The following is a 27,137-nucleotide window of genomic DNA, read 5'->3' as shown; positions in this document are numbered from 1 at the left end:
ATCTTATTTAAAAATCTCTTTTATGCTTCAAGTAAATGTGCAATTAATTAATAGGACGTTCCACAAGCTGGCGAGACGAGGATGTATCATCGGCTAGTCCAGCTGATGTTGGATATTGCAGTATCGGTGGGAGTGGCATGACGATGCAACGTTCGTATTCAAACATAACAACTGTGAACGAACGAGGGGGTTATATTGGAAGTAGTGGTGGTAGCTGTTCAAGCAAAACACCTCAGAATAATACTTACGGTGGTATTACTAACCAGACTTCTAGTCGATCTTTCAACTCTCCTTCTGGTTTGAATACATCATCAACGCGCACCGCTCAGTGGAATATTAATAGTGGCGGTATAGATAGCTCGACTAGTGGTCGAGATGGTGAAGATAATTTGCCGGAGTGGGCAATGGAAAATCCTGCGGATGGCGGTGGAACTTTTGATGCCAGCGGTGCTTTCCATGGCTCCGTGGATGAAGATGAAAGCGAGGGCAGTGCCAAAGAATGTCGAAAAAAGAGCGATTCCAGCTGTGAAAGTTCTGCTCGCAACAACGAAGGCAGTTGCATCAGAGATAGAAAATCTTCTGAAACCTCAACCTCAAGGACAACGACGTCCTTGGAAAATGACCATAACAAAAGCATTGCATGTGACTTATCCGAGAAATCGGCTGCGTATACGCCTGAAGAAATTTCTTTAGATTTAAATAAAAAGACTCCCGAAGCATTATCAGGCTCTAAATTAATTACTGACCTAAACTCCGTTATTTCAGATGTCATAATTGCTGAAGAACTCGAGGCTAAGAATTTAACTGTAACGCACCCACAAAACGAAAGGAAACCAAAAACCAGTAGTGCAGATGTCGAACTAAAAACAGAAGTAGCATCTTCAGATGTTTATTACTACAATACGGGTAGTAATTCAGTACCGAAATCTAGTACTGTTACAACTGATAGCAACATCAGTGTTCATCGTGACCTGTCCGATCGTATGCGAGAGGTTACAGATGATATGATTGAGAAGTTGATTATGGACGATGACACTATTGGTATTAATGATGATAATGGCCGAAGTGACATAAAACCAGAAGGATTGGCTCCATCTGCACAAGTAACAATAACACCAACGACCGAAGGCAATAACTTAGGTGCTGCGCATGTTTTTACAACTGTCACTGCCATGCTTAAGCAAGCTCCGCATCAGGCTCTTCAAGGTCCATCTTCTGTTTCACCAACTTTGGCGTCTACCCTTACGGATTGCGTTATACACAAGGGAATACAGCTTTATGGTGGTGGTGTAGTTGTCGATCATGCTACAATGCAGCGCCATCATTTGCAACAGCAACAGCTTACAGCTGTAGCTACAGCAAATCTTACATCAGTTGGTGGTTTACAACACGGTATCAATTCACCTACATCAGCGGCAGTACCGGCGGATCTTTGGTACTACAGGGATCCACAATCTAAGGTTCAAGGCCCTTTCACAGCGATTGAAATGACTGAATGGTATCGAGCAGGATATTTCAATGAAAATTTATACGTGCGCCGCTTATGTGATACACATTTCCATTCGCTGGGTGATCTGATAAAACTCTGCAACGATAATATGCCTTTCACACACAGCCACTTGATACCAAATTTAGATAATATGCATTTATCTAATTCGGCGGCGCTATCTGTTAGACAACAACAAAAGCCGCAAATAATTGGTGATTATGCGCTAAAGCAAAAAACGCTTGAACAAAATGAATCACGCGATCAACTTAAGGGCAACTTGATCTCTGGAACAGATTATCTCGGTGGCAGTGTCAAAAACCTAATGATACCAGTGGATGTTTCTAATATGTACTTCCAGATGTTACGCCATCAAGAGATGTTAGTATATAGGGAACTTTCGGATAACGAATGCTTTCAACAATTAGCACCATCCGAGAAAGAGACTGTTGTGCGTCAGAAGTTACAAATACACTCCGAGTATTTATCTAGTCTGTCAGGCCTAAGTAATACCTTGCCTTCTATAAATCCGACGTCGGCAACACACCAATTGTATGATGTTATGATGGATGGTTCTAAAAAGCTTTTCGGTAATACTACCAGCACGGGGGGGCCAAGTACTTCTCAACTGCCGCAACCAAACTCATTTTTGGACACCGATGAATTCCTACGAAACTCACAACATGTTCAACAGCCAGTTCAAACCGCATTTAGCGCGAGTCCTTTTGTAAACGTATTGCCACCTAATGGAGAGAATACTGGCACTAGTAAATTAAGACGTGTAAATGATGATCAAACAGAAAACGAATTGCTAAATAACTTTCATATGCGGATGTTTTTACCCCCAGCTAGCAGTAACTCGCCTCTGATCCCCAACCCAAAGCCTAGAGATTTTATGGGACATCCAAACACTGATTTTCTTAGTGATACACAATTATTATCGACTAAAAGCTTGCAAGGTCAAAACAATTGCCTTGTGCAATCATGGTTATCTCCGGTACCTAATCGAGAATCAATTGCTTCCCAACAGTCATCCAATGAATGGGCAAATAACATGCTGGTTGGAATTCCAATTACAGTTGAAGGAGGTAACAGCACTCCAAGAAATGTAAATAACTTGACGCAAGAAATACAGCCACAGAAAGCAATTCCAACGTCAATGTGGGATTTACCGACGTTAGAAAATGCACAAAGCGAGCAAATAAAGCAAAATGAATCCAACAAAGCAAATTTTGAAAACTCGAAATCGTTAAGTATACAATCCATCTCCCCAGAGGAGGAGCAAATAAGTTTAAGGGACCGACAATGCCTTAAACTTCAGACGTCAGATAATGTTGCTGTTGAAGAACAAGGCGGTGCTACCGCTCAAATCCAGCAGCGAGATTCATCTATAGCAGTACTGCCTACAACTTCAGGTTCGACCAAACAACGCAAAGATGAAACTAGTGACAAGTATCAAAATGGAAATACTAAACGCATGATTAAGCAGAATCTCGCAGCGAATAAGAAAGAAAAAGGATCTGACGAGAGTTTTGGTAGCAAAAAAAATGAAGAGGAAAGGCGTCGAGATCAAGCAGAAGATAAACGTCGTCTAAAAGAAGAGAGAAAACGCCAGCAGGCAGATGAAGAAAAGCGGCGTCAGCAACAGATTGATGAAGAAAAACGTCGCCAAATGCTTGAAGAGAAAGAGCGTCAGCAACAAATTCAAGCTTTGCGTCGAAAGGCAATGATGGGAAATAATTCCAATGCAAATAACTCTTCGAGTGGTTTAGTTAGCACAGTGGTTTCAAGCTCTAAACCTTCTAAAGAGCAACGGGTGCCATCTTCAATAGCCCCATGGTCGACTCATACTAACGCAACTGCAGCAAACGGGAGCCCATGTCTAGCAGAAATTCAGAAAGCCGAAAGACGAGAACGTCAAATGGAACAGCGGCAAATGGAGATGTTTGTAAAGCGAGTGCGTGCCAGTGCTGCTGCTGCCGTGGAAGCATTCGATTCTATGTTAAAATGGAACGCACCTACAAAAGATGTGCCAGTTAAAAGCTTTGCTGAAATACAGGCCGAGGAAGCTAAGCGATTATCTAATGAGCAAATGGAGATGCAACGTCGAAAAGACCAGGAACAGCAGCAAGCAGCTACTGCAATGTGTGCAAATAGCAATACTGGATTTGGGCCCAACAACATTTCTGCCATATGGAGCGGCACAAAAGTTTGGGGACCGACAAGTACCGCAAGTTTTTGGGAGGAACCAATTAAATTTAGTGCCGCCGTTGCTGCTAATAACAATTCAGGCATCTCAGCAGTTGCTGAAACTGGCTTTAGCTCTGGTAATATTAACATCAACAACAAACTGATACCCACCTTACAACAAAAATCACCAACATCAAATGCCGTAATAACTGCAAATGATGAACAAAATATAAACGTACAACAGAATACTGGAACACGCAACTTGCGTAAAAGCCAAACTGTGTCTGTAATGCAAAATACTGGAACACATAGTGGCAAAAGTTCTAAGATCAATAATTATTGCATTACTGCGAAACCAGGTCCCTGTAATAAGGTCCAACCACAAAAAGCTGGAGTTAATAATCCCGACGGAGTATCCGGGACAGAGAAAAGGGGCGCTTCGAAGACTCAACTTAGCATTGCCCTCGGTACTGGCATTACATATAATAGTAAACGAGATGATTACGAAAATGATTTTATTGCTTGGTGTACGAAAATTCTTAACAGTATGAATACAAAACTTGATGGTTAGTATATATATATTTTGCAAAGAATAATCTATGTATATAAAAGCTTACGGACACACATATGTATCTATACACCTTAATTCAAAACAATGGAGGGTGACAAATTACAAAGTTTTAACTTTTTGTATTTAATTTTTTTTTACAAAAGTATAGTGCATTCTACAAAGACAACCAAATAACTCAAAACTCTAAACTTTTAACAAAATTCTCAAACATTTAACACATTTAAAACAATTTTAATCTCAATTTTTGTTTAAAATTTTGTAATCAGAAGCTTTATTAAACTTCAAGGTATCCAGTTTTCTATTGGCCATTCGCTCAAAAATCGCGTTAGTTTTGTAAATCAGTATTGACGGAATAATGACATAAAGCGACCATGTCCAAAGCAACTAAGGCTCTCAAGATATGCAAACAATTAACAGGAAACTCCTTAGATTGTAGTTCGAAAGTCCTGAGATGGATCTACACTATGATAATTAGACCTAAGATACCGTATGGCGCGGTTGCGTGGGGAATGAGGGCCACCCTATCGACAGGTCTGACAATGCGCACCTTCTCAACAACTGCATTGGCCGTAGTCCTCGAGCTATCACCGCTTCATATTGTTATTCAGCAGTCAGCCAAGCGTTCCTTATTTAACATGACAAGCAAAGGTAAAGTGATCTCATCCAAGAACATGGAATTGTTGAATTCACAGTTCCCGCTTGTTCAACTCCCCAGAAATCACAAATGCCATAACTTTTAAGAAGAGCTTCAGAATTGAACTAGGCATTAAGGAAATTTGGAGTGCTTCTAAACACGTATCCTACACTAATATACAAATGGTTCGAAGACATCACGAGGAATAGGCTCTGGGATCTATGGTCCAAAAACCAAATCTGGCCTTGTCGGTGGGTAGTTTCGCAGCATTTTCTAAGCAGAAAAGTATGTAATCTGTTTTTGTGCTAAGATTAATTTAGAAAGAAAACTCCGAAATAATCGAATTGCCATTAAGAGCGACAGAGAGACTGTACTCAAGGCCTTATCATCTCTTAAGGTGAAGCTTTCACAAGTCCCTGAGTGCATAGAGAAAAGGCGTTTTCCAAAACGTGTGTATACAATGTAAAAGTATCGTAAAATATTGGTACTTTGTAAAGTTACGCTTTGCAATCTTGTTGACGCTTTTGAACATTTTATTTAGTTTGAATATTATTAGCGGCCGCCGTAGCCGAATGGGCTTGTGCGTGACTACCATTCGGAATTTAGAGAGGTCGTAGGTTCGAATCTCGGTGAAAGACCAAAACTAAGAAAAAGTTTTTTCTAATGGCGGTCGCCCCTCGGCAGGCAATGATAAACCTCCGAGTGCATTTCTGCCATGAAAACGCTCCTCATAAAAAAAATCTGCTGTTCGAAGTCGGTTGGAAACTGTAGGTCCCTCCATTTGCGGAATAACATCAAGACGCACACCACAAATAAGAGGAGAAGCTCGGCCAAACACCCAAGAAAGGTGTACGCGTCAATTATATTATATATAATATAATGTAATATATATATGTATAAATTATTACCCGCCGTAGCCGAATTGGTTGATGCGAGTTAATATCGTTTTCACGATATGAGAAAACAAAAAATCTTTTAATATTTTAGTACCGAAGTGCGTGTTTATTTTCGATATTCTTAAGACTAACTTGTTACCTAAATCTTACTGATATTTATTCAATTCAAATGCGGGGGTTGTTATCGCATTGGGATAATTCGTTGCTGATTGTGTATTGTTTACTTTTACTTGAAGATAACTATTTGAATGTTTATGGTTTGTTTTGGTGATACCGACTTTCTTTTGTTGCAGTTCATGATAATGCATTTGAAAAGAAGTCCTTTTGTCTTGATGTTATTTACTTGATAATGCAAGTCTGTTGACCATGAACTGAAGTGATAAGAAACGCAGAAAGTGAGGCCATGTTGCTAACTTGCGTGACTGCTATTTAAAACTCGGAAAGCGTAGGTTCTCCCCGTGAAACAGCAAACTGAAGAAAAAGTTTTTTCTAATAGCGGTCGCCACTCGGCAGGCAATGGCAAACCTCCGCGGGTATTTCTGCCACACGTACACATATTACACAAGTTTTTTTTATTAATGCCCGGGGTGTTTTTAGGAACATATGCTTTGTTCGAAAACAAACTTAATTTATTACGAGTACACACTCGCGTCAGGATCAGGACACATAGGAATACCGCGAAAGGAAGTGGCTGATGCCTTGGCCAGAGAGGCCATGGTGTCGCTACAAATAGGACCTGTTCCCTTCCTGCCGTAAGGCAATATACTATCATGGTAGAGTAGATTGGATATCCAACATTCTGAAAGTGAACAGCTCACCATAAGGGGGGGCTACAGTTTTCAAGTTATTACATCTCAAAATTTGTAAAATTGACCAACAATTCTCCTATTTTGGCTATTTCAACAAGCAGAAGTGCTGCCAGACATCTTAAAAATAAACACTATTAAACACTTTAGAAGACAAGAAATTTTATAGTTTATGCCTATATTAAATTTGCTTATGTGTATAAATATATTATAGAAATAAACCAAAAAATTTCTTATTTTCTAAAGTGGTTAATAGTGTTTAGTTTTAAGATGTCTGGCAGCACTTCTGTTTTTCACTATATTATTAATATTTGATGCATATACATAAAATGGGGGATTTTTTAGCTATTATCTTTTTAAACAGTTGGTTTAAACAGCTGACGCACGTTTCGTGTTTTGTTTCACTGTCAAACATCTTCATTTTGGTCTATAATTTAACAATGAATCGTCTTACAAACGATCAGCCCTTGCAAATCATTGAATTTTATTATAAAAATGCGTGTTCTGTTAAGAAAGTTTATCGCGCGATTCTTCCATTTTATGGCCAGTTTAATAGTCCTACTTAAGCGGCTATTCGAGCTATTGTGACTAAATTTAGAACCAAATTTACATTATTGGACATCAAACCACCAACAAGCTTATGTAGAGTGCGAACTGAAGAAAATATCGCAGCGGTATCGGCCAGTGTTAATGATGACCATCAATTATCGATTCGTCGCCGTTCGCAGCAATTTGGTCTGTTATTCAACAGCGTGGAAAATTTTGCGAAATAATTTAGGTGTGACGCCTTTCAAAATACAGCTGATGCAAGAATTGAAGTCGAACGACCTACCGCAGAATTTTTAGTGAATGGGCTCTTTGAAAGGTTCCCGAAAATCCAATTTATTAGCGAAAAATTGTGTTTGGCGACGAAGCTCATTTTTGGATCAATGGGTACGTAAATAAGCAGAATTGTCGAATTGGAGTGAAGATCAGCCAGAAGAATTGCAAGAGCTACCAATGTATCCGGAAAAGGTCACAGTTTGGTGCGGCTTATGAGCTGGAGGTATCATTGGACCGTACTTAGATGCTGGGAATCGTAACGTAACTGTGAATGGTGAGTGCTGCCGTGAAATGATATCCAACTTTTTTTTGCCCAAAATGCAAGAGCTTGATTTGCATGAGATGTGGTTTCAGCAGGACGGTGCCACATGCCACACAGCACGCGTAACAATGGACTTGTTGAGAGGCGAGTTCGATGAACATTTTATTTCACGTTCGGGACCTGTCAATTGGCCACCCAGATCGTACGATATAACGCCTTTAGATTATTTTTTGTGGAGCTATGTTAAAGCTTACGTCTATTCAGACAAGCCTGCTTCAATTAAAGCATTTATATGTGAGATACCGGCCGAAACATTGGAAAGAGTATGTTAAAATTGGACTAAGCGGATGGACCATTTGAAGCGCAGTCGCGGCCAACATTTGCATGAAATAATCTTCAAACATTAAGTTATATGGACTGTACTATCGACTTAAATAAGAGTTTCATGCATTTTTCTGAATTTTGCGTGTGTTTTTTTGAAAAACTTTCCTATAGCTCTTAAAAAATCACCCTTTATGTGTTTTATTAAAAAAATAGCGCGGTAGGCAAAAATTGCGCCGGAGGCTATACTATTTATATTATTAATTTATGATATATAGATACATATATATATATATATATAAAGGGTCCGCCATATAACTTTACGGAATTAAAAATGCTATCAAAAAGGAACTACTCAATATATAATATTTAATATTTTTCCAAACTTTTTTTTTTTTTGAAGTACAATCCTTCCGGTTAATGATGGAACACAACTTCATTCATATGGCTGCCTCGGCTAGCCATGCACCATCCCATACGATCGGTCCAAGTTTTCAACACATTTTCGATTGTATGCGGCTGTATTTCAGCTATGACATCGCGTATGTTGGTCTTCAGTGCATCAATTGTTGCTGGTTTGTTGGCATAACACTGGTCTTTTCTCTCTTACTTTTTTCGCAAAGTAACTCACATACGCTTCATTCGGTGCTTTTCTTCTTCCCATTGCCGTACGTAATTCGTACGTAATTCCGTACGTACACATTCTGCAACAATACCATGATTTTCAAAGTAATGTCGCAATATTTCCCAGCGTTCTTTGAGCGTATACACAACCATTTTCGTTCAGCGGAAGAATAAAACTAATTTTCTGTCAAATCAGATGACAGTGTTACCATTCTTCAAATTATACCTAGCTCAAATCCGTAACGATAGATGGCGGGCCCTGTATATGTCTTATTTAAAAAAATCGCGCAATTTTTTATTCCAAATTTTCACTATATTAATAATATTGGCTAAGTATAGTATAAGTATTGATTTCTCTATCGAAAATCTAAAAAAAATAATACTTTTTCGGAAGCAGAACCTTCGTTATTTACTCCAAGCTACTTAATAACTAAACTAAAATATGTTTCTTACTTCTACTTATTCTACGAAGTCACGTTGGTTGACAGGTGACTTCTGTTGGTTCCCAAGAATGATAAAGCACGGTCAGCTATTGAATAGTTGCGTATGTGGTGTCGTATGCCCGTGGGATAGCGACCTATTTTTGGTCATGTGCCATTAACTTAAATACGAGGGGTGCCTTTTATATTTCGGGATTTGGCAACCCTGGTGTGGCAATCTGGCAACTGACAGCTGTATCGCAAAGTTTGACATGTTTTGGCTTTTACGTACTCAGAACGTTTTGAAATACCAGCGCTATTTGTGTTATTTACAGTAACTTAAAAGATTCATCTCGGTCCAAAAATGAAATTAAATCGTGAACATTTTCGTGCGATTATTTTTTACAACTTTCGACGTGGATTAACTCAGCAACATTGCATGGATGAACTTAATTCATTTTTTGGCAATAAAGCTCCATCAAGGACCAGTGTTTATCGATGGTATGGTGAATTCAATCGTGGTCGTAGTTCACTCCAAGACGAATTTCGTGAAGGTCGTCCAAAATCAGTTGTTGTTCCGAAAACCATTGATGCTGTGCGCGAACTGATATTGCAAGATCGTCATGTGACCTATCGTAAGATTGAGACAATCTTAGGCATTAGTGGGACCAGCATACATTCAATATTGCATAAACATTTGACTGTCAAAAAAATTTGTTCACGTTGAATCCCACACAATTTGTCAATCGCTCAAAAAAAGGCTCGTGTCGATTGGTCGAAGAAAATGCTCAAAAATACGATCGCGGGGCTTCGAAACACGTCTATGACATCGTGACAGGTGATGAATTATGGATTTACACGTATGAGCCCGAAAGTAAACAGCAGTCGACTGTATGGGTGTTTCAAGATGAGCCAAATCCAACAAAAGTTGTTCGCGCACGAAGCACTTCCAAGCAAATGGTCGCCTGTTTTTTCGGAAAAACTGGACATGTCGCAACCGTACCACTAGAACAACGCAGAACAGTAAATTCTGAGTGGTACACAAAAATTTGTTTTCCAGTTGTCTTACAAGAAATTAGGAAAACCAATCGCCAAAGGCGGATCACTCTTCACCAGGACAATGCGAGCTCTCACACATCGGCTCAAACAACTGCATTTTTGAGCACCCAAAACATCGAATTAATGGGTCATCCGCCGTATAGTCCTGACTTGGCACCGAATGACTTCTTTTTACTCCCGTACGTAAAAAACAAACTGAGAGGTCAACGTTTTTCGACACCTGAAGAAGCGGTTGAGGCATTCAGAATGCATGTTTTGGACGTACCTCATTCAGAGTGGCAAAAATGCTTCGACAATTGGTTCAAACGCATGCAAAAGTGTATAGATCTTCATGGAGAATATTTTGAAAAACAATACAGTGATTTTCGATGATTAAAATTTGTTTTTGTTCTCTAATCCCGACATATAAAAGGCACCCCTCGTATATATATATACAGGGGTGAACGATATGAAGTGTTACCAACTTCACACTGCTTGGATCTGTAAAACAGCTCATGACATCAACGTCAAAATTGTTCTAATGACAGTTCAATATATTGTTTATAAGCCTTCAAAAGCATTTGCGTCTCAGTTTTGTTGAATTTTTTTTTCTGTGATGGAATTTAAACGCAATAGTGTGATTGCGTTATATTTGGCTGGAAAATCACAACCAGCCATTGTTCGAGAGCTCAGTCACCTCAAAGTGAATAAAATGTTTGTGTATCGCATTATAAAACGTTACAATGATACTGCAAACGCTATGGAGGTGGACAAAAAAACCGCAACAACGCCAGAAATGGTTTGAAAAGTGAAGGCTCGATTTGAACGAAATCCACGTCGAATTGGAAGAAAAATGGCCAAAGAACTGAAAATATCGCAAGACAGAATTCGACGCATATTGAGAAATGAGCTCAAAGTCAAGGCCTACGAGTTCCAAAAAGCACACGATCTTTCACCCCAGCAAAAAGAAGTTCAGTGCCAAAGAGCAAAGGAGTTGTTGCGCTTGCCCGAACGTGGCGAATTTCCTAACATTGTAATTTCTAATGAAAACAATTTCCCAATTGAGCAGTTCATAAACACTCAAAACGATCGTATTTACTTGACCGAACGCTCATACGAGAATTTGAGCCTACGTATTGCTCGAAGCAATTTCCCATCGCAAGTAATGGTTTGGACGCTCTCCAATTGTTTTTATCGAGCCTGGTGTCAAAATGTATGCGACTTATTATCGGTAAATTGTTTTAGAAGCTGCTTTAGAGCCGTGGACACGCAAAAATTTCAGTCGTAGACCATGGACGTTCCAACAGGACTCGGCACCGTCTCATAAATCTCGCTGAATGCAACTCATTTTTTGACCGTTTGAAGGCTATAGTCAAGGCAAAAGGTGGTCATATCGAGCTAAAGTGAATATATGTTAAAATTGTAATCATTTTTGAACGATTTTGTCTTTGAAATCAATAAAAACTAATTTCACACAAAAAAGTTATGGGTTTTGAATACGTAATACTTCATATCGTTCACCCTGTATATATATATATAAATAAAGTTCACTGTATTAATATTTGATACATATATATAAATATATATGTTTTATTAAAAAAAAAAATAGCGCCGCAGGCTAAAATCCCCTCAAAATTTTAACAGAAAAGACTGTGTGGAAATTATGTTCCTATGTTGCTTCGTTTTCATTCGCATTCACATTGTTTCCATTGCTTCTGGGAGTACTCCATTTCAGCCTTGCTTGTTAGTTATTGTTAACTTAGCTGGCATATTTGGGTTTTGCACTGTTAATTTATGGTATATATGTATATTGATAATTACATAAATGCTTTGTTTGCATTTCCGGCACGCTTAAATATTTTATGCTGACCTAATGTCTGCTTACAATTTGTTCACTCGAACTCTATGGGAAAGTAATAAATTAAATTTTAATTTTACTGGTGTTAACTCCTCCGCCTTTAAAAACGAACGTCCTCGTTTGTCTGCACATGGGGGTGGATTGATTGGTCCATCCGTGGAAGCGGTGCAGGTTGCTCGTGATGCTCCAGAATTACTTCTTGCAACGGAGTGTTGTTTTCGATGTTAAGAATGTACTTGTCAGTTAATTTTGATTTCTTCTTTAGCTTTAGCCTGTTAGCGAAAATTGCCATCATGATTGGAATGGTACCAGATATTCTGAAATTTGCCTTAAATGCTGTTAGTCCTTTGCTTTGGATTGATTGGTCCATTCGGGGAAGCGGTGCAGGTTGCTCGTGATGCTCCAGAATTACTTCTTGCAACGGAGTGTTGTTTTCGATGTTAAGAATGTGCTTGTCAGTTAATTTTGATTTCTTCTTTAGCTTTAGCCTGTTAGCGAAAGTTGCCATCATGATTGGAATGGTACCAGATATTCCGAAATTTGCCAAAAATGCTGTTAGTCCTTTGCTTTGGAGATTCTGAAGATTTTTTATGTTTTTCAAGTGAAGTTCTTTCATCATTTCAAGGCTTAATATTTCTTCTTCCGCTGTTTCTATCGCGCTTTATTGTAATGCCGCAGGAAGGGGCTTGCTGCCTGAAACTTCGAAGGATAAATATGTTTGGTTGTCTATTGTAATTGAAGAATTGTGGTATTGTAAAACAAATGAGCCGGATAGATTGACAAATTGCTGGTCTATGTGAACTGTTCCTTCGTATTGGTTGAGAAGTATGACATCGGCAAAAATTTCTTGGAATGCTGGTTGTTTATTAAAATGCAAGTAGGTGGATGGCTTTTGAGTAAATGCGGAATACAGGAGGAGTTACTGATGTCAACAATATTCTTTTTAGTACAAATTTTAATTTCATTATGCTTTACACAAATGTTTTTCTTGCCGAAAATTTTATCTTTACATACTAAAATTTTCTCAAAATTTTATTTAAATAATTTATTTCCCTTTTTAGTGCTCTAATTGATAGATATTCACATAAATTTTCATCAGTTAATGGGATATCAATAAGATATAAAATCATTGAATTATTTGAAGCTATTTTTACATTTGCAAATTCAAAAGATTCTTTAACATTACTAAAGGGAATTTCATCTTTTTCAAAAATTTCTTTCATTATTTTCATTTCAATATTAGAAAAAATATATGAGTTTACTATGCCAGCTTTGACCCAATGAATTGCATAATTTATATTAATAATTTCTTCTTTTATTAATTCTAATTGGTATCTTATACTTACAGTAACATCATGTTGAATGCTATCACGATTTTTCAATAGGGCAAATATTTTGTTTGAAATCTCTGTAACATTATTAATTATTTCATTCTTCTTCTTCTTCTTAGCTTCACAATCCGTGGTGGACCATAGCTTCATCAACAATTTTTCTCCCTTTATTCTATCCATGGCTACATCTCTCCAGTTGTGTAAGTTCATTTGCTTAAGATCTGATTCGACGTCATCTAACCATCGCTTTCGTGGGTGTCCTCTTTTTCTTCCTCCAATGGGTGTTAAAATAAAAGCTTTCCTAGCCTTTTGCTCTTCGGCATGCGTAGTACGTGAACGTTACATTTTGTCTTTGAACGATTTCTTCGATTTCATTGTTGTAGCGAATGCGGTAGCTGCCATCTATTGTTGCAACCGGACCATATATTTTCCTTATGATACGTCTTTCGAAGCACATCAGCTTATGAATATCATTTGTTTTCAGCGTCTATATTTCTGCGCCATATGTAAGGACGGGTCGTATCGGTGCTTTGTACATTCTTGTTTTCTGTGCTCTGGACAAATCTTTTGATTTAAATAGTTTTATGTTAACATAATAGGCGTTATTTGCAGCTTGGATTCTGTCGTTAATAGCTACCGCCGAATCTTTATCTAATTCAGTGATACTTTCGAAAACAAAGTTGTTTATACTTAGGCCATCGCGTGTCGTGTTGTTGGCTGACCGAATCATGTATTTGGTTTTCTCGGTATTTACATGTAGTCCCAGAGCTTTTGCATTTTTATCAATAAATTTAAAGACGCGTGTAAGAGTGTTTCTGTCTTTAGCCATAATAAGAACATCATCAGCGTAGGTACATATCTGAAAATCATTATTAAATATTGTTCCATTCGTGTTTATTTCTTGAACAGTCGTGTGTAGCATTAAATTGAATACTAAACATGACAATGCGTCTCCTTGTTTTACTCCGGATATGATTTCGAATGGGTCTGATAGGCTTCCTTCCACCAGTACTTTACTTGTTGTGTTCGACAATGTACAGAGAATCCAATTAATTAACTTCAAAGGTATTCCAATTTTCTGATAGCAATATGGATTTATTAGTTGAAATAAACTAAATAAATAAATAAACGGTTTACGTTATGATGTAAAATATTTTAATATGATTCGGCTTTTGAATATACTGTTCTTACAATTGCGAATGATGTTGTCTCGTCGCCGGTTAAGAAGAGAAGAAGGTATTTAGAGAGTGCGTGCTAACGACTATTGTCAAATGACGAACTGTCATAAATTAATTGAGCAGCGGTGCTGCCACATACTCTCCCACCAGTGATTGCATATGATCACGTTAAGAAAGTCACAAAACGATCGGGTTTTTTTGATACTCGACCTGAGCGTGTTACAAATTCCGTGGGTGCACTGTTAGAATTATTGTGTTCTTTGGAATTACAATTTACATTTGATGTCTTAATACTATTTTGTACAATTTTCTGTTTATTATCTTCTTTGTTGACATTAATTGCATCATGGTGCCATTTACCAGAACGTCGAAATGTTTTTCTTTATGTTTCACTACTATAAATGGGCCATCATAGGGCTGCTTAAATGGTGGTCGCACAGAATCATCGCGAATGAATACATGCGAACAATTCAAAAGTCCTTTTTGCACGTGAAAGTTGTTATTTGAATGATTAGACGTGACAATGGGTTTTAATTGATTCATAGTGTTTTTAAGATTGTTGACAAAATCTGATGTGTAAACTAGGGGTTTGTCATCAAAGAAATCGCGTGACAATTTTAGCGTCGTAGCGTAAATTAACTCTGCCGGTGAAGTTTCAAGGTCAGCTTTGAACGTTGATCGAAGACTAAGAAGTATCAGAGGTAATGAATCATACCATCTTTGTGACACATGATCGCAGTTTTAAGGGTGCGATGGAAACGTTCAATCATGCCATTAGCTTGTGGATGATAAGCGGTAGTGTGTAAATGCTTGCATCCAAGAAGTAAATTTAACTCCTTGAATTAGATTCGCACTGTCTACCTTGATCAGTGGTTATAAAACTGGGCGTCCCAAAATATTGGACCCAACCATGAATAAGAGCTTCGGCTACAATTTCAGCCGTCATATTTTCGATGGGAATGGCTACGGGCCAGCGAGAAAAACGATCAATACACGTCAAACAATAACGAAAATTGTTGTTGGTAGGGAGTGGTCCTATCAAATCGATGTTGATGTGTCTAAAACGACCATCGGGAACATTGAAATTAACCAGTGCAGCTTTGTGCAGCTCTTTTGACAAGGTATACACTGCGCTGTCCACTTGGCGACATCAGATTTCACATTTGGCCATATGTAACGTTCAGTTACAAGTTTGATGGTAGCTATTTTACCGGGAGGTAAGACGGAGGTTCTCGACAACAAAAGGTCTAATAAGTTTTGTTGAAGTGTCACAATATAAGTGTAGTTGTGAATTGGGTAGAGAGATTTTGCTCAGAGCGAGAGAATGTTTGGATTTTCCATTAAGAATTAGTTGCAGTTCGTGATCATTAATTTGTGACTCTGCAAGAAGGTCGAAAGAAAATTTGTCACAGCTGACTTCCTCAATTCTAGATAAGACATCTGCTACTATGTTGTCTTCGTCTGAAATGTGGCGTATGTCCGTGGTCATTTGACCAATAAAATCCAATTGTTGTAATTGGCGTGGCGAAGCTTGTTCGGGTTTTTGAGAAAATGCGAAAATGAGTGGTTTGTGATCAGTGTACACAATGCATTCGCGTCCTTCGATCATTAATCGATGATGTTTAATTGCTTGAAAAATTGCAAGAAGTTCACGATCGTATGTACTGTAACGTTTCTGAGTGTCTGTCATTCGTTTAGAATAAAAACTAAGGGGTTGCAACTGATCGTTTGAAACTCGATGAAGAGCTGCTCCAATGGAAAAATTACTGGCATCGACTAGAAGTACTAATTTCGCGTTTGGAATAGGGGGCGCTAAAAATGCGACATTAGCGGTATCAGATTTACACTGTTCGAAAGCGTCAGAGGTTTCATCGGTCCAAATAATTGGGGAAGTGTCTTTTTTCTTGTTGCCTTTTATAAGATATTGAAGTTTGCCTTGAATAAATGCGACATTTGGCAAAAATCGCCGATAGAAATTCAAAAGTGCGATGAAATGTCGGAGTTCGAAGGCTTTTTCAGATTTTTTGAACGTTTTGATAACTTCAATTTTGTCAGACAGTGGTATGCTTCCGCTTTTTTTGATTAAATGTCCCAAAAAATTTATTTCGCTTTTACCGAAGGTACATTTTCGGTGTCTCTAGAGGCGATGCAAATATCGTCGATGTAGACTACTCCGAAAGGCAAATCATGGAATAAATTATTCATGAAACGTTGAAAAGTTTGAGATGCGTTTCTCAAACCAAATGTCATTACATTGAATTCGAAGAGACCAAAAGGGGTAATAATTGCTGTTTTTTCTTTGTCTTCTTCGGCAATTGGAATTTGATTGTAAGCACTTACGAGATCAATCTTTGAGAAAATTTCCTTATTAGCACAAATGTGTGTCAAGTCTTGAATGTAAGGTAAAGGGTATCGATCAGGCGTGGTGATAGCATTGAGCATACGATAATCGCCACAAAGGCGCCACTGTCCTGTCTTTTCTTGAACGATGTGCAAGGGGCTTGCCCAAGGACTTTTGCTTGGTTGACAAATACCAGCTTTGATCATCAGTTCGAACTCCTTTTTTGCTATTGCTAGGTTTTCTGGATTAAGACGCCGAGCACGGGAGAAGACTGGTTATCCACGTGTAATAATCTGATGTTTGACTGAACTTTGTTTCAGATTATTACCTTTATTGAAAGTAGGAGGAAGTGTACGATCTTTGAATTGTTGCAATAAGTCGCTAAAAATCGAGTTCTCGTCAATAGTGTTGACTCTTTCATATTGAATTAATTGAGAATTGCATTTGGTGCGTAACTTAGTTTTCGCATCGATTAATTGCTTGTTCTTGATGTCAACTAAGAGACCAAATTCATTGAGAAAATCTGCACCTAATATTGGCTTTGCTACATCGGCGATGAGAAATGACCATGTGAAATTACGTCGAAGTCCAAGGTCGACTGAAGAAGTAAAATAACCGAAAGTAGCTATGGCTGTGCCATTTGCTGCGAAAAGTTTATAGCTATCGGGAATTTTTAATTTATTGAAAAAATTTCGAGGTAAAACGGAGAAATCTGCTCCGGTGCCAACTAAATATTTGCGGCAATTTGAACAATCTGTGACAAATAAGCGGCGAGAATAATTCAGACCCACTTCGTCTATCGCAAATGACGAAGTGGAATTTAGTTTTTTTTTGAATATTCATCACATTTATCGTCGGACTTTTTGAATGCGCATGGCTGTTCACACTTGCGTGCCATGGCCCCAAAACGATAATGAAATCGACAATACGGTCTTTTATTACGAGATTTGGAACGTGAACGACTCGAATTGTGTGACTTCTGGGATTTATTTGGACTATTGTTTCTGCTCGCTCTAAATTCGCGAAAAGATTTGGCTAATTCATCGATACGAGCGTTCAATTGAAGGAGTGTGTTATCTGATTTGATCTCCGAAATTTAAGTGATACATATTTGTTTTCCGCGGGTGGACTACGAATCAAGTCAAAAACCATTGATAAATACTCAGGTTCCAGAACAGATATTACATGATTATACTTCGAATTGTCGCGAGTAATGATACCGTTAATGAATTGTGCTTCCATTTGAATAAAAAATAAATCTGGTTCTTTCTTAATGAATGTCGGTGCTTTTATTGTAATTCGACTGATTTCTGGTAAAGGCACAGAATTAACAGTACTCACGTTTGATGTGTTGCTTGACTGTGAAGTCCCGCTCGATTCGCTATCTCCAGGCATGTTGAATGAACGAAGTAGATTTTCCAAAACTTTGTCACAATTCGACTTCCAGACGAAAGATCCCTCAAACAATTTCTGCTAACGATCGCTCATGCAAGTCTAATTGAAAAAAATACGACGAAAAAACCCTCGCAATATCGGCGCGTTGAAACCACGTGGCAGCAATGAGGTCTTCTTTTTCTTAATTGCGTTTATGGATAGCGTGTTAAATTACGTCCAAAAAAATTGCGAGTAAATTACGAGTATATTCCGTTGATTATTTTAAAAACTTATTTTCAAACGTCGGGGTCACCAATATGGATTTATTAGTTGAAATAAAATCCACGGTTTACGTTATGGTGTAAAATATTTTAATATGATTCGGCTTTTGAATATACTGTTCTTACAATTGCGAATGATGTCGTCTCGTCGCCGGTTGAGAAGAGAAGAAGGTATTTAGAAAGTGCGTGCTAACGATTATTGTCAAATGAGGAACTGTCATAAATTAATTGAGCAGCGGTGCTGCCAAAGCAGTATTTTATTTGTTTTCTATTTATACTGTCAAATGCCTGTTTAAATCGGCAAAGAGGCAAAATATATGAATTTTATATTCGTAAAACTTTTCGAATATCTGCTGGACAGTAAAACCTTGATCAATCGTTGAGCGGTTGTTTCTAAAACCACATTGGTAATCGTCTAGGATGTCTTCAGCATAAATATTCAGTCTTTCGAATAGAATGTTAGTAAATACTTTATAACGTGTATTAAGTAAAGATATGCCTCTGTAATTTTGGAATTCAGTTTTATGTCCTTTTTTATGTATAGGTACTATTATGCTTGATGCCCATCCAGTGGGTATTTTATTTGAATGCCATATTTGGTTTACTAAGGTGAATATTTGTTTATGTATAGGGTTGTTCAATAGGTGCGCTTCAACTTTTTTCCGATAGGGAGGGCGAACGACGCAATATTTTTTATTTTTCGCTTGTCATTTGTAAACTTCATTAGTATACATTTCATCATGGAACGCTACACACTTGAGCAACGATTGCAAGTCGTGCAAATTTTTAATGAAAATAATCGTTCTGTTGCTGCTACTTTAAGAGCATTACGGCCATTTTACGGTGAAGTCATTAGTCAACAGTAACAAGCCGGCGACGATTTGTGAGCTCAGAGCCAATACGCGAAATTGCTGGAATTTCGGCCGATTTATGCAAAAGAGTGGTCGAAATTGGGTTCAACGATTGGACTTCGCAAAACGTGCACGCGGTGGTCATGCAAAAGAAATCGAATTTCATACTTAAATGTATATGTTCAAACTCGATAATAAAAAAAAATTAGTTAAAAAAGTCAAACCGTTTGTGTTTTATTCAAAAAAGATCAAAAGTTGAAGCGCTCTTACTGAAAAACCCTATAGTTCATGTCCACCATATTTCAGCAGTTCTGCGGGTATTCCATCTTCACCACAGCTTTTATGGTTTTTAAGTTTCCTTATAGCCAATAGTACTTCGTCACAGCTAGGTTCTTCAACATAGATTTCGGCCGTATGTACTGCTTGTTCCTCCCTACTTGTATTATCGTAGTTTTCTTTGTTAAGTAGTTCGTTGAAATATTCTTTCCATCTATCTATTACTTGTTGTTTTTCGCTGATTATGGAACCATCCTTTGCTTTGCATATATTTGTTCGAGGTTGAAATGTTTCAGTCTGTTTTTTGATATTCTGATACATAGCTCTGAAATTTTGTTTCTAAAATCGCTTTCAATTTGTTCAATTTGCCACTTCATGTAATTATGTTTTTTTCTTTTTTCGCATTATTTTCTTAGCTTCTTTTTTTTCATAATATAATCATTTGTACGTGTGTTTCTTTCCATACATTTTATTCTAGCTTCCTTTTTTCGTATAATTAGCTGCTGTGCATTCCTCATCATACCATTCGTTCATTACTGATCTCTTCTCTCCAATAGTATTCTTTGCGGTTTTTATGATTGCAGCTTTCAGTTTATTCCATTGATCTTCAATATCTAATTCAGTTGAGTCATTATTTGTGCTAGTTTCATTAAATAAAATGTTTTCAATCGTAACTTTGTACCTTGCTTTCATATCTTCATTATTTATAAGTTCATCTGTATTCCACTTTAATTTTTTATAGCCTTTGTTGTCATTTACTATTGAAATTCGTTGTCGTAACTTAGCTACCACGAAATAGTGTCGCAGCAAGCGCCTCTATATGATCTCACATTTATAACCGATGTAGCATGTCTTTTGTCAGTGAGTATATGATCGATCTGATTAGTCATATTGCGGCCCGGCATTTTCCAAGTTTGAAGATGAATTCGCTTGTGCTTGAAGGCTGTACTACTGACAACTAACCCGTGGGCACTCGCAAAGTTACACATTCGTATACCATTGTCATTTGTGTGGTTGTGTATAGAGAATTTTCCCGCAACTTTATCGATGATGCCTTCTTCCTTTCCTACTTTTGCATTATAATCGCCTACAATCAATAAAATGTCGTGTTTGCAAATATTGTTGGTTACGTCACCAAGCTCGTCATAGAATTTATCTTTTATAGCATCAGTGCTATCGTTTGTAGGTGCATATATACTTATAAGAGTTATATTTTGATATTTACCTTGCAATCTTAAATAACATAAACGATCGTTCACGGGAGAAAAATTCAATATGCTTTTTCTGGTGTTACTGTCTACATAGAATCCTGTTCCGCGTAAGCCTTGAGTTTCAGAACCACTAAAAAAAATCGAGTAAGCTTTCTATCTCACTTCACCATCACCTTTCCACCTTATTTCTTTCATTTACTAACTTATTTATAATAACTTGTCTGTCATTATTTTCAAGGACATTATTAATATGATTTTCTAATATAATATTTTAAAGTCTTCCTGATCTGGACTTCCTGCTAGCAATTTCCAAGCAGATCCTAGAGCATTTAATCATCTTTTATTAAGCTTTGGGTTTTTTGGTTTTAATCTATTTAGGAAATTTTGTATTTGTGTTACTTCGTTATTTAGGAAGGGGCGTAGGGGATGGTAGCAATAATTTTATGTCTTATGCTATTGTTAGGATTGTCCACTGTCCTTTGGTATTCATTTATGTCTATTATATGAATAATTCTATAAGTTCCGGATTGAATTTTTGTCCTTCCTGTATTAAAAGTCGCTAATTGTGAGTTAGTATAGTCCTAATCTAAAAAGAAAAATATGAAAAAATTTGTATGACTTAATGTTGCTTTTGTGTATTATCCGTCCTTTTTCAGTAATAACTATACTTGATTTGTCTCCTCTTACTATTTCCTTATTATATCTAGCAGTGAGTTTGAAACCTAATCTTTTATTAATTCTTAAGAATGCTTCTATTGGTCGTTTTCCTATTGTAGAATGAATGGTGTAATTGTATTCATATACAGATCTATCTAAAAGTTCTGCAAAGAATCTATAGTATGTATTTTTTCAGCTTTCAGTCACCGCATAATTTCAGTAAGGGTTGAGTGAAATCGCTCTACCTGTCCATTGACTGTACTTGTGTAAGAAGGTGTTTCATAAATTTGTATTTGTAACTGATCTTCTAGCATGAAACATATGGAAGCAGAATTCAAAGCTTTTTCATTATCTACTTTTATAAATTTGGATACGCCAAAAGCGAAAATTATCTGTCTTAATGGTTCTCTCACTTGCTTTGGAGTCTATTAATTTAACTTGAGCATATTTTAAAAATGTATCAACAGCTGTGAGAACTAGTCTTTTCTCCGTATTGTAAATATCGATATGAACAATTTCTCCAGGATATTGCGGAATGGGTGTTTCGAACAATTGTGGTTTATTGGGGTGTCGGTACAATTTGCTTTCCTTACAAATTTTACATTGTTTAACTATATTTTCTATTTTGAATTCATTTTTGGGAAGTAAAATTTCTGTAATATTTGAATCTTATTTTCTTGAGGTTTTCTATGCGCACGATTGTGTTCTTGAGTTATTGCGTCTACTTTTTGTAGATTTGTTTTGAGGCCGTTTTCCAAAAATAAAACCTAAAAATTGTACTTCTGTTTTTAAGAATTTACATTTGTCAAGCTGAAATGTTAAATTAGCTTGTTCCAAAGTATCAAACATTTTTTTAATATCATTAAAATGGGTTGCTTCATCTTTACTGAATATAACAACGTCATCGATGTAAACATAACATCTTTTCCCACGACAGTCGGTTCTACGTTACCGAAACGACCCGGAATTATATCCGGCCAAGGACAACAATAACAACATCTTTTCCATATGTGATCCCTTAAAATGTCATCAAGAGCTCTTTGGAAAATAGAAGGAGCATTCTTGAGACCGAAAGGTAATCGGGTGAATTCATATTTCGCATTATTCACTGAAAAGATCTGAAAGTACTCCATTTATTTCGGGGATTGGATATTTATCGGCTATTGTTACTGAGTTTAGTTTCCTATAGTCTATCACCATTCGGTATTTTTTCTCTCCTGACGCATCTAATTTTTTGGTACTACCCATACAGGCGAGTTGTATGGAGACCTAGATGGTCGAATAATACCGACGCGGAGATATTCCTCAATTTGCTTTTCTACCTGTTCTTTGAGGTACGGATAACACTTCGAGTAAATTGGGCTATTGTTGGTAGTTCTTATTTCACCGCTCACCGTAGTAGTAAATGCCAACTTTTCGTCAGGTTCACTAAAGAGTGTCTTGTAATAAGCAGTTAGTCTTGTTAAAGTATCTTTTTGATATTTTGTCATATGGTCGGTACGTATGTCAATTTTGTTGATTGCCTGCGTGATATATTGTTTAATTGGAACTTTTACTGTGTTCTGAATTGTCATATAGTCATGTTTTGTGTGAATTATGGGCGAAAGGCTTTTAAACTGTCGTTTCCTATAATTCCATGGAAAGATTTTAATGAAGGCAGAATAAAAATTTTATTTTTAGATCTGGTATTCCGAAAAGATTTACGTTTGTACGGTGGGTTATTTTTTTATTACCACCGATAGAGTTCGCCAAGAATATATTGTCATTCGGTATTGGGTTGGGTACTATAGAATGCTGAATGTAATTTTTGTTAGAACCTGTGTCGATTAGAATTTTAAGAATTTTTCCACTCCTCGTCTTACACTTAAAATAAGGCAGTAAGAAGTTGGCTAGTCTAAAAAATGTATATCGGAAAGATCCTCAATAAGAGTTTCACTTTCTTGGTGGTCAAAATTATCTGTTTCATAATTATCGTTACATCCCTGAATTGGTTGGTCAGGATACTTGTTTTGTGTTTTCTCAAATTGACCGTAGTTTTCTGCGTTTGGGTGTATTTCAGAATTTATATGGAAGTTCCTTTGGAATTTGTTGGGCTTATGTAGTTGTTGGGTTGGATAAGGGAGACGCTTTTCTATCAAGGGATTCGGTGCTGGTCGATTTATGTAATTAACTCTTTGAGTTTGGATACTTTGGTCAATATCTATTGGTCCAGGTTTTGGTAATGGTTTAGGTGCAAAAGGTCGAGGAAGAACTTGCTGCCATTGTTGGTTAAATATTTGTGGCCGTGAATTGAAATTTTTTTGTCGTTGCCATTATTGGTTAGGTGAGGGTTGATAATGTCTAAGTATGTCCTTGCATTGGTTTATTCCAATGAATTAAATGTGCATAAAATGTTTGAGGTTGAGAGTTTCTACGTAGAGGAGGAGGTGTTGGCGTTGCATGTTGAGTTTTACGGGAGTTATAGTGAGCATCGTTTGCTCTGAATTTCCAATTTTAAGCATAAGTGGAGTGCCTCAGGAAGATTGGAAGGCTCCCTAATTCCTAGCAATCTAGGTAAGTCTCCGTTGATACGTCTTATGAATGAATTATTCCTGTATGTGGATACAGGTGCGAGATTCCATTCCTGCATCCAAACACGAAACTTTATTTAGGATCAGAGAAAGATTGGTATAAACTTTTTGATAGAATTCCTGTATGGACAGATTTCTTTGGATTAAGGATGACATTTGATACTAAGTCTCGTTTGTCACCGTAGTGCGTGTTAAGGCAGCGGGAAAAAAGCGGCCTCGTTTAAGGGTGTACTGTATGATTCTAACACAATATCCGCATCTCCTATAATTTTATTCCTGATAACGCTAATAATTCCAAAATATTTATGGGAGTCCCGTATGGCTTCGTACATCTGAAGTATTCTTTCCAAACTTTTCTTCAAAGATCCAACTTCAGCTGGATCCCTGGAGAATTCGCGCAAGCAACGTACGACGTCGGGTATTTTGTCTAATTCTCCTATGCCGTTTGCTGTTGCTATATTCACTTGTTCGTCTACGCCAAGAACATTTCTTTTACTTGCACGTTCGTTTAAAATCCTATTCCCTATTTCTGTCACTTGTCTATTTATGCCCCTATTTTCTTCGTTTGGTTGAGGGTTTGGTGAATTAAGGACTGCTGGTCTCAAAATATTATTTGCATTAGTGATTTCAAATGTCAAGAGATAATTTAAATTTGATTCAAATTTATTAGTTTTATTAAATTTAATTTAGCTTAAGTTTCCTTGTTTAAAATTGATATTTGCACCTTACAAAATATTCAACTTTTATTCAATACTAGCTGACCCGGCGAACTTCGTACCGCCTTAGCGTAGCAATTTTTTTTTTTTTATATTCCCCATTTATTTTATACATCTGTCCTTTGACATTAAGTATGTTGTTTAACAATTTGGTCAGGATTTATATACATCGCTTAATGGCCAGTGTCAAAAGCGATAAAATTAAAATAAACGAAATAATAGCAATTAAATAGTATACAATAATATGTACAATACAAGTTTCACTTTACATGATTACATTTTACAACTATTTTTAATTTTTTTTTTTACATATTTATGGTTTTTTAGCATTTATCATACTAGGTCGCTTGGTCGGGTTCTCTTTAAACGCCTTTTCCCGTTTCTTTCCCTTTCAAGAAGTTTGTTAGTTTCTGCATTACTGTGTGTGTGTATTTTTTCAAAGTGCCTTGTTGTTATCTTTTTGATTTCTTCGTCTACTCTTGCTATATTAAAAGTCCTGTGGATGTCATCATTTTTCGTGTACCTGTCAGACATGGTCAAAATTCGAAGAATCTTTGATTGCTGTCGTTGGATTTTTTCTATATGAGTTTTTTTAGCCGTTCCCCACACCTGTAATCCATATAGCCAGATTGGTTTAATCATAGTTTTGTACACTAACAGCTTGTTCTGTATAGTGAGTCTGGATTTGGAACAGACTAACCAATGAAGTTGTCGAGGTTTTTCTTTTATTTGTTTGACCTTTTGCTTTATGTGGTGATTCCAATTTAGTTTGGAGTCCAAGTGAATTCCCAGATATTTAGTAGTTGATTCTATTGTAATTGCTTTATCATTTATTTTAATTGGAACTGCGGTAAATTTTGTTTTGTTAGTAAATATAACCTGTACGGTTTTGTCTTCATTTATTTTTAGGCACCAGTTATCAAACCATTCCTTAACTGCGTTTGTGTATCGCTGCAGTTTTTCAGTAGCGATAATTAAGCTTTTGTCTGACGCTAATAGTATTGTATCGTCCGTGAACGTAGCAATTGAAGAATTAGTTTCGTCAGGAGGTGGTTTTTGGTCTAGAAGTTGGCTTATCCGATCATGCAGTAATTTTTCAGCAATTTTAGATATTGTCGGTAATAAGCTTATTGGTCTATATGATGACACGGTAGTTGGATCTTTACCCGGTTTTGGCAATGCAATAATCTCTGCCACTTTCCAGAGCTTCGGAAAGTATTGTAAGCGAAACATTGCATTAAAAACCTTTCGCAAGTATATATATGCCTTGGTTGGTAGCTCCGCTAATGCTTTTCCTGTTATCATGTCATATCCGGGAGATTTTTTATGTTTGATTCCTTTTTTGATGCAATCTATTATTTCGTGTGTATTCGTCCTTTTTATTTTTGTAAAATCATAGTGGAGATTGTTTTGGTTGTTGATTTTCTTTTCTTCGTCATTTGATAGAACTTTTTTGAAGTAATTTGCCAATGTTTTCGCTTTTTCCTCTTTTGTAACAGCCCATGAATTGTCATCTTTTTTTAGTGGTGGTTGATGTTTTATTTGAGTTTTTAATTTTTTGGTACTTTTCCATAAAGAGTAGTTTGTATCATGATAGGGAGTCAGATTCTTCAAATAGTTTTTGATTTCTTTGTTATTTCTCTTATTTAAGGTATCCTTAAGAATTTTTGTAGCTAGGTGTAGTTTTCTCTTGTCGTCAGGTGATCTAGTTTTTTGCCATCTTTTTCTTAACTTTCTTTTTTCTATAATTTGCTTTTTAATAGTAATTTCAGTTGTTGGTGTATTTGTTTTATTTGCTTGCTTTGGTGCCGATCTGATCCCTGCTTCTAGTACTACGTCATTAAAATGGATAATGGCATGTTCAATGTCAAGTTGCGTTTTTAATATCAGATTTGGTATAAGTTGATCGTCAATATGGTGGCGGAATTTTTCCCAGTTGGTTCTGTCATTAAGTATGCGAAAAGATGTATCTATAGATTTTATATGACTTACATATTCAAGTAATATCGGCGAGTGGTCAGAAGAAAGTTCATAGCACGACTGAATTGTCAATTGGTTATGGCTTATGTTTTTGGTTATGCAGAAATCGATCAAGTCTGGAATTTTCTTTACGTCAGTTGGCCAATAGGTAGGTTCTCCGGTACTTATAAATCTGCAATTGTTTTTATTAATTGCGTTAATAAGAATACGCCCCTTTTTGTTGGTGAGTCTTGAGCCCCAATCAATGTGTTTTGCATTGAGATCTCCAGCTGCAGTAAATCTATTGTTAAGCGTCTTTATGTATTTGTCATATTGATCCGAGTTTGTTATGTATCTAGGTGGACAGTATATGGAGGAGATAGATACTGGTCCATTTTTGTCATAGATTTGTACTGTCGTGGATTGAAGATAAGGCGTCGAATATTGGAGTTGTTCATTCTGCGT

At 36.9% G+C, this 27,137-nt stretch overlaps 2 protein-coding genes across 9 annotated transcripts in view; both read left to right on the top strand.

Annotated features, from left to right (window-relative positions):
- Nucleotides 1-27,137, top strand: part of LOC129249783 (GIGYF family protein Gyf) — a 258,790-nt gene that overhangs the window by 111,606 nt on the left and 120,047 nt on the right. For all 8 annotated transcript variants that reach the window (XR_008582720.1, XR_008582724.1, XR_008582719.1 and 5 more), the window contains one exon: nucleotides 55-4,242. Coding sequence is in view for 1 of the 8 variants with exons in the window: in XM_054889415.1 (XP_054745390.1) it covers nucleotides 55-4,242 (4,188 nt within the window). In the remaining 7 variants the exon portion in view is untranslated. The remainder of the gene's footprint in view (nucleotides 1-54; nucleotides 4,243-27,137) is intronic.
- On the top strand, nucleotides 4,563-5,126 carry LOC129249784 (uncharacterized). Its single transcript, XM_054889416.1, has 2 exons — nucleotides 4,563-4,895; nucleotides 4,963-5,126. Exons 1-2 carry the CDS (start codon nucleotides 4,619-4,621, stop codon nucleotides 5,088-5,090), a joined length of 405 nt encoding a protein of 134 aa, XP_054745391.1. The 5' UTR covers nucleotides 4,563-4,618; the 3' UTR covers nucleotides 5,091-5,126.

Source organism: Anastrepha obliqua, chromosome 6, assembly GCF_027943255.1.
Source record: "Anastrepha obliqua isolate idAnaObli1 chromosome 6, idAnaObli1_1.0, whole genome shotgun sequence".
In the NCBI taxonomy this organism is placed as follows: Eukaryota; Metazoa; Arthropoda; class Insecta; order Diptera; family Tephritidae; genus Anastrepha; species Anastrepha obliqua.
This window is presented reverse-complemented; position numbering and strand designations above follow the sequence as displayed.